The sequence below is a fragment of the Dufourea novaeangliae genome, unplaced genomic scaffold (assembly GCF_001272555.1).
Source record: "Dufourea novaeangliae isolate 0120121106 unplaced genomic scaffold, ASM127255v1 scaffold169, whole genome shotgun sequence".
NCBI lineage: Eukaryota > Metazoa > Arthropoda > Insecta > Hymenoptera > Halictidae > Dufourea > Dufourea novaeangliae.
Window position 1 is genome coordinate 526612 of NW_015374043.1, and position 8799 is coordinate 535410.

General features: G+C 36.5%; 1 protein-coding gene across 1 annotated transcript; it reads left to right on the forward strand.

Annotated features, from left to right (window-relative positions):
• The first annotated feature begins 6981 nt into the window (after positions 1-6981).
• LOC107189557 lies at positions 6982-8182 on the forward strand. Its single transcript, XM_015578117.1, has 5 exons — positions 6982-7030; positions 7397-7584; positions 7656-7737; positions 7960-8050; positions 8113-8182. The coding sequence occupies exons 1-5, from the start codon at positions 6982-6984 to the stop codon at positions 8180-8182; spliced, it is 480 nt and encodes a 159-aa protein (XP_015433603.1).
• The last annotated feature ends 617 nt before the right edge of the window (positions 8183-8799 follow it).

An 8799-nucleotide genomic window follows, 5' to 3' on the forward strand; every position in this document is an offset into this window, starting at 1 on the left:
AGAAGACATCGTTCAACGTCTACATCTTCAAAGCATGCGTCTACCACTGCGTTAAATTACTGTAAGTTAAACTTAAATCATAATTCGATATTCATTGTTATATTCATATTCATCGTCACATCATTTATTATTAATTTTAGTCTATCTATTAGTAGATTTAAATTGTGATCAGCCATTGTGCATACCAAGTTATTATTAATTCATTTTGCTCGTTGATTTCTCTACACAGACTTGGGGTATGGGCAGTGGGTCTGTACCTATTATGGTACGGGCAGTGGGCCTGTGCACTAAGACTGTTTGCCGATCCCTCTGGTTTCTATTGAGAAGCCAGATATCGGACGTGTTTAGTCTTTGCCTGGTAAGTAGGATTTGGAGTAAAGGCTCGTGCGCGCCTGGGTACAACGTACCCGCCTACGGAGTAGTCGGGAGTCTGCTCCGTAAAAGGACTCTGTTTTACAGGGGATCTCGCTTGCACTACCATACTTGGTCATGACCTGTGCTCGGGTCTGGTACGTAGGTGACCAGCCCAAAGGGCCTGGAAAGTGAGAGATGGATTCGGGTTTGCGAGGTTGCGCCCGTCTTTCCTATTTTCTTAAACCAGGTTCTGGCGACAACACTTTCATCGCGATACTTGTTCATACTGTAGTTTAACGTGGTTCATCGTAGAATTAATTTTTGGCTTGGTATATTAGGTGCGTAAACGAAATGATCGATGGAACTTTTTCCATTCCGTCTATCTCTTTCGTTTGAGTATTAGCGACTACATTGCGTTAAATTTGTTATTTCGTATTACTAGCATTAATTCGTATTAATTAGAATATTAAGATAATATTAGTTCTAAGCTGAAGAACGAAGACAACCGACGAGGGAACTTAGTTTTTTATAGGTTTAGGCTCAAGAAAGAAGTCATCCGCCGAGGGATTTTAGTATCGGTAGTATTATATAGTTAAGATTTAAGTAATTTATAAGGTTTATTGTGAAAGGTGGGTAGATGTAGAACTTGTGATTCCATCTACTTGCCTTGGGCCTCCACTCGCAGCAACCTCCTCGTGGTGAGGCCTGGGCAATCGGTATTGTCATCGGTAAAATACTGTAAACTGAAGACAATATCGAGCTAATGGCTGCGAACTTCGAATATATCTCATGAAACTACGTTCTATATTACATCGAATTAGGATTATTTTAGAAATCGATATGAGATTCAAAGTGTAAAAATGTCTAGTACTTTGAATGTTTTAGAAAATTATTCGAGATAAAGATGTATAGAACTACTGAAAGTTACTTTAGATTCCTTTTCCTTATTCTGTAAATTCATTGATTGGAATATGAATGCTACTGGAAGCATGAGTATTTTCACAGGACAATGATATAAATGGAACTTTAAAACTTTTTTAAGTGTTACAGTGAGATATCGTTGAAATGACTTGAGCTTTTTGTGAAGTTAGAGACATTAATTTACTAAATGATGTGAAAAAAAAATTTGAAAAAGTTGCAATTCGTCCGAATCGTGAAGAAACTATTAAAGATCGTGTTTTACGACTTTTTAATCTGAGGCTATAATGAAAATTTAATAAATACATATCGAAGATTTATGTTAGTTATGTACATACTGAAACTTTCATTGAAATCGGTTAATATAGAAACGAGCGACAGACATCAAAAGATATGAGAATTGTTAGATTTACTACAGTTGTAGATCGAAAGTCAGGAAAAACTGCGATTTTCAACATTTTTAATCGTTTGTATCTCGTTGCAACGGTAACCGATTTTGATGAAATTTTCAACATGTATATAACTAACATAAATCTTCGATATGTATTTATTAAATTTTCATTATAGCCTCAGATTAAAAAGTTGTAAAACACGACCTTTAATATTTTCTTCGCGATTCGGACCAATTGCAACTTTTTCAAAGTTTTTTTTTACATCATTTAGTAAATTAATGTCTCTATCTTCACAAAAAAACTCATGTCATTTGGATCAATTTTAAAAGAGTTGTTCCGTTTTAAAGGGTGTACGAATACTTTTTACACACAGTGTATATAATTTGTTCACGGAAGCACGTACAAGTGTCAGTTAGATTTCGACAGTTGCACGAGCAACATTAGACAGAGCTCGAGATACGTACGAGCAACAATGATAAAGGATCACGTTTCAAAATTCTTGTGCATCCTCCGGGGGTTCTATGATCTCATTTCCTCACACTCATGGTGTCTCTGGCGCCTCCACCGGGGGCTCTATGACCCTACGCCCTCGCCCCACGGGGTCTGTGGCGCCACCTGTGGGGGTCCTCTGACCCTACGCGCTCACCACACAGGTCTGTGGCGCCATCTGTGGGGATTCTGTGACTCCACGTTCTCTCCACGGGGGGTTCTATGACCCCACGCTCTCACCCCATGGAGTCCGTGGCGCCACGTCTGGGGGTTCTGTGGCCCCACACTCTCTACACACGAGGTCTGTGGCGCCACCTGTGGGGGTTCTATGACCCCACTCCCCACACACGGGATCTCTTACGTATGCTCTGGGGGTTCTATGACCCCTCTTACCAAGCTACTACCACCGACTAGATATTAATCGATGATTTTATCTACTGTAAAATGTCAGTCGAGTATTTAACAGCTATAGATCTTGAAAATACATACTATATTGGCACAGTACGTACCATCAAATGATAGATACAGTAGAAATTTTGATCAGCAGATGACCAAGTCACTGTCGAAGCAATTGTTAAGATATCAATTTTCATTTATTGTCTAACAAAATTAAAACTCCAGTTTATATATAATTCTGCTTGTTCATAGGGGAAATACAGTAATTGAATTTGATTTAAAGCACACAAAACGATTTACGAACACCTTATCTAGTATAAAGAATGTAAATTAAATAATCAACTAACCATTCCACAAACGAAAATTATTATATATTCTTTTAACAACCATATGTAATTCTAATATTCAGCTCTTCATTGGTTAAGGTATCCTGCTCTCTCATCGTAGATAGATCATTATTTCCCCTGGGACAAAAGACAATCAGGACCACCCGTAATTAGTTTACGTTCGTGATTGCTTGTAATATTACCTTATAACAATATTACACCACATATAACGTGCTGTGGTCGGCGTCTTATAAAAGCTGAGCTGTCTTCCGGTAACAGCAGAACAGTTCCATCCTTTCGTTGGAGAAGACAGCTCAAGCTTTCAGGTACCGTCAGAGTCACAGTGTCGATAGGTAGCTTACATTTACTTCATATACGCCTGTAAGAATATTGTTTGCAAAATAATTTTTTCATAAAGAAATCAATTCTTTCGTTTCACTTGTATCTACTTCCGCAAAGAACATCCCCTATATTCGGATTTCGAAGAATCAATATCGTCTTAGACGAACTCCTTGACGAGTACAGTTGCAAATAATGTGGAGCATCTGGGTTTGACGGCGACATTTGTCTTTCGCTCTTTCCTACCGTATAAAAGCTCGAGACTTTTACCTTATTTACAACATTCTTCCATCAACCACCGTACAATACTCAGGGCTCTCTACGTCTGTAAGTAACGTGGTCACTTTTATAGTGAACTTTCAAGTTTCTTTATTTCAAGACCTAGAGACTTTGGGAACAGTCACAATTCTAGTCTTCTCGACACTGCTCTGTTTCTATATAATTGTTGTGTATTACTGAAAAATTCTAATTTTCTTTCAAGCAAACCCAAAACCAAACTCATCAAAATGGTGTCCACACGCCTCATTCTTGCCATCGTCGCTGCTCTCTTCGTCCTCGCCATCAGCGTCGACGCTGCCTATAGGAAGCCGCCGTTTAATGGTAGCATTTTTGGCAAGCGATCCAATACTATCACTGGTAGGTCAATTAACTCCTTTAATATTGAAAAGAACGTTTATTTAATATTATTCCTCTGATCAAGTCCAATTGGATCTACTTCGATTAAAGATTTTATACCAAAGACTTTATTTTAACTAAAATAATATCTTCATTTATTACCTCTGCTTTCATAAAAAATTCTGTAGTTTCTTCAGATTTGATTTTCATTAATCTATTACAAAAATTATCCACGTTGTCAGCATTGTCTCTAAATTCTATAAGTGTCTTTTAATTTCATTCAGAATTCTATAGTCTCTTCTGATTCGTCGATTAATTTATCAAACCTTTCGCGTTTGTCATATTTCGAAGATTACGAAATAACCAGCCGAGCAATGTCATCGATCTGTGAGGCCGTCACCGATACCTGCAACGCCTGGGCCGCTCGTCAGGATTCCAACTGAGGGTACTAAACCGACCAGGCACGATCTCGATACGTCAAACGCTACCAAATGCTTAATCGCCTTATCAACGTCTAATAACACGCCAACCGAGCTACGCAAATTCCTCATTTATCGATTCGCCGCTCTCTGACTCGTCGCGTCGTCCAAATCACTCGTCCTTGTATAATCAATTGACAGAGGCTTCGATTGATCGATACTGCATTGTAAAATTTTCCATATAATAAAATGTCACACTTTGTAAAATTGACTTGACACCATTCGCTTCTTTATTTCAGTTCAATTATCCTTGGATGTCTAAAGAACGTTAAATTAACTTGGTTCTTAGGCATTCCTTTAATTGAACTATGAAGAATAAAGGTATTTAAAGGATCATCTTACAGAAAATATTACTCAAATTGTTTTCTTTTCAACTTTTATATGAATTGTATTTTTCATTTTAATTTAAATGTATATCTTATCATTTTATACAATAATTAGTGAAACACACAAGTGTAGAGTGTCCAAGAAAATCTTATGATTCGTTGAAAAGAATATTCGAATCCGAATCATTCTCGATGCCAAGCAGAAGTTCAACGAAACCTTTTCCGATATATGAAATGTAGATCGACCGGTTTGATATGGAAAGCACGTTTCATTCAACTACCCGGATAAGGGTTATAATGCCCCTTTTACGTGGTCCAAAAAGCGTTTCGTAACAAATAAACGGTAAAATAATTGACGTTTCTATCGATATCTTTGTAAAACACTTCAATAAACCTAGAAATACATTTTTTTTACAATACAATCATACAATCTGCAGTGTTAAACCATAATTTCCTTCAATTTAGAAATCGATAACAATTATTAACCCTCGAACCACTGGCTCACTCTTGACCCATACAAAAATTTTCATTATACACACTTCAGAGCCAGCTTTTTGATAGAAAATATTATAATGCTTACAATATAAAGAGGAAGGGAATGTGTTAAAAAAAATGTAAACATTTTACAAATATATATACCATTTATTTCCTTTATATATATATATACAGTACATAAAATATTATTTTCTTTCATTACATTTTATTTACATACATCTCTTAGACATGTTATACATTGTCTGTTATATTTAATATCATCATTTGTACAAATATAGCAGCCGGAACGTTTCCCAGATGATTTTAATTATTTGATATCTTCTCACTAGTATAGTAAATTCTATTAAATACATACTGCTTACTAGAGACATTGAAATTCTCCACATACTTATTGTTCATGTAACAACCATGAGACTAACATTACACTCAACACGTAAATACGGATAAAAAATTGTTGAGTGACCCAAAGAAAATGGTCCCTTTTCCCTCCGAGTTATCTAAACATACTCAACCATCCGAAACCGATTCCCTCCACGACAATAATTTTTCAGCAGCTTTCGTATGACGATAATAATTTATTCGTCGTCATAGGGGAGCAACAAGTCCCCGATTCACAGCATCGACGCGATCGAAATACTCAATTAATCGTTGATTCGACCATAAATAGGGAACTAGTCGACCCATCGTCACTGTATCGTGATCACACGCGGCAAGGTGAGTACAGGTCAGGAAATCATGTTTCAATTTTCTCGCTTTTATGTTTAACTGGCTTCCCTCCATCGCACACCTATATACGCGAATACACCGGAGAATAGTACCGGAGACAGGACAAAGTTCGTACCTTTTTTATTGTTTAATATGATTCCTTGTTAATCGGTAAACACAGTGTTTTTGTCGAAATATAATTTTAAATTACAAATATAATATTCCATAGAGTGATGGGAAAATTATTTTCTTACCAAACAGACAATTGACTGGATCAAAATACTGCTGTATGTCCTACAATACAGCAACTGTTGGAGAGCGAATATATATAATAGGAAAAAATATAAGAAAGTGAAATTCGCTTAGCCGACCTGTCATTTATAAAAATTTTTGTTGATCTTGCGTGAGTAAAATTTAGAATTGTTTAATATTTCTTCGTGGTATGTGAGTGTGTTATTATAATGAAAAAAAGATCGTATTAATTAGTACGAAACCAAAATAGTTATTAATTCTCAACCAAAATTGGTGGCGTCTCTCCTGAATTTACCCTATACAGTAGAACGTTGAGTATCGGGAACTCTCAAATACAGATTATTGGAGCAAAAAACGAGAAACAAAGATGATAGAAAATTTGAAATCGAACATTCTCCCAGGATCTTTCGTGAAATTCGACGATCGAACAACGGAAAATGGGGTTTATCCGCGTTTATGAAAAGGGGGGATTTTCACGCGTGGTCGCAAATGCCCGGGCAAACATCCGGAACATTTAAATATGTTACGGGGCTTCGGCGTGCAAACTCCGCTCCCTCTCGCCCACGATTTTCAAGTATTTTCTGTCCACTCTTGGCGGTAATGGAAGAAGTCCTAGGAAAATCGCTCAGTATCCTCTGTACGACCGTGGAACGCGTGTCGCCACGCGTCGTCAGTCGCGAAACTACCTGGCTGTCGATCGGTAGATCTTCCCTCGAGCCGAGGATGGCGATGGTTCAGCGAACGAATTTGACCGTCAGATAAAGCTGAAACAATTACGATTACCTGTGTCCCGCTTTTTTTCGGAATTTCCGTGTGTCGTGAAGTGAATGCGTTTGTCGACGAATTGAATGGTGGTGATTGATTCGTTTGCAGATTGAACAAGACGAGGACCATGATGCCCCTATTAGGATCTTCGGGATCTAGGCGAAGTTTCGTCGTTAGCGGTGAGTTTCACTTGTGAATTTTTTGTAATTGTTAGTTTAATTACTCACGGTGGTTTATTTTAAGAAGTAATAAATTGGTGTTTTTATTTTTGTAAAGTTCAGACTTTTGTTAGGTATAGAGTAAGAGTTATTATAAATAAGTACCATTTCTTTGTACTTAAAATTACTATTAAAAATATTTTCTATGAAAGTATTATATAAATGTTTTCGTTAAATTATATTTATCGAAAGGTACTTAAATTTCAAATGACGGGGAACATAGTTTTGTTAGATTACAGTACTGTATGTTTGTATTTAGATCTCCTATAGATAGTGGAAAATTGTTTTGACAAACACAAATGTGTATTTGCGTGAATTGTGTTACAGTTCTCCTTGTCGGAGTTTTCGCCCTGTTAATATCGCAAAACGTTTCCAAAGCTGATGAAGTTCCAGCATTCTTCTTGAAAATAGCAAAGAATATACCTCGTGTGGGTCGAAGCGACGGTTACGAGGATCTACTCCTGAAATCCCGTAAGAACGTTCCTAAAATTGAAGGACGTGCCAACGGAGCCCAGGTATTTATAAATAAAATAATGAAATTGCCTTTCATGTTATTATTGAACACAAATCGTCTTATTTTTACAAGCCTGAATCTTGGCAGTCTTATGGTAACGGGGATCCTTTTCCTGGTCCGATAAAAAGACGCATGGAGTACCCATCGGATGATGGTAAGAGAATTTATTATGATTGCTTGCCACGTATTTCAATTCAGTAATTATAAAACTACTGTTCAAAAGTTAACTTCGACAAATCTCAACAAAACTTATACCTAATTCATTTCTTATAGTGATAAGATTATACATACTTAAATAAATTTCTAGTTCATTTTCAGATAATTTAATTCAAGCATTTATCTTTTTATAATTATATTATTCAATCGTTGTTATTAGATGCTCGCACTTGGCAAGACTTTCCACTGCGAATTGGAGGTTCGCAGAAGCTTTGGCGAACTCTAGCTGGATACACCGAGGAGGCAGATGAGTAAGTTTAAGAAAGAATTAAACAAATTTAAATAAGAATTAATACTATTAACGTATTATTAGTATCGATAACGAAATATGGAGACGAAAGAAAAGGACTGGATACGAGGCCGTGGGTCCTCAGGAGAATTAGCAATGGCATCTATGAATTAAATACACTTAAACTCTAATTCCGGTGTATGGTGTTGGGAAAAATATTGAGAACAATAAACATGTAAATATGAGACGCGTTCTTATTTTGAATATCGTTTCCCCCTGTGTATCGAGATAAACACGAGTCTTATTTGTGGAAAATTATCTCCCTCTTTCAATTCACTTAAATACTGAACCATTTAGCCATTTTATAACCATTTATATTTTCACATATTTATTCACCATATCATGATTTGGATATATGAAAATGATGCAAGATTTATGAATTTAAAGATTACTTTGATTCCTTCGAAGACTTTAACGAAGACTTTAAGTGGTTCATGTAAAATGTGCAGCATACAGTAACCTCTTGGAACACAGTAATATCTACAGGAACTACCATTGTTGCTGCAGTTATTACATGGTCAACAGAATCGGATAAAGGAACACTGCAATTTATTAAACATATCTATCGTATGCCGCCACAAAGGACAATTATACCGATGAACCTACGAAAACTGTATGAAACTTTGAAGATCAGACGCAAGACTTGCAAATTACAGAGGTGAATATTGCTAGCGGGGAACAAATTACACTATTATAAAAGTCTACATCATA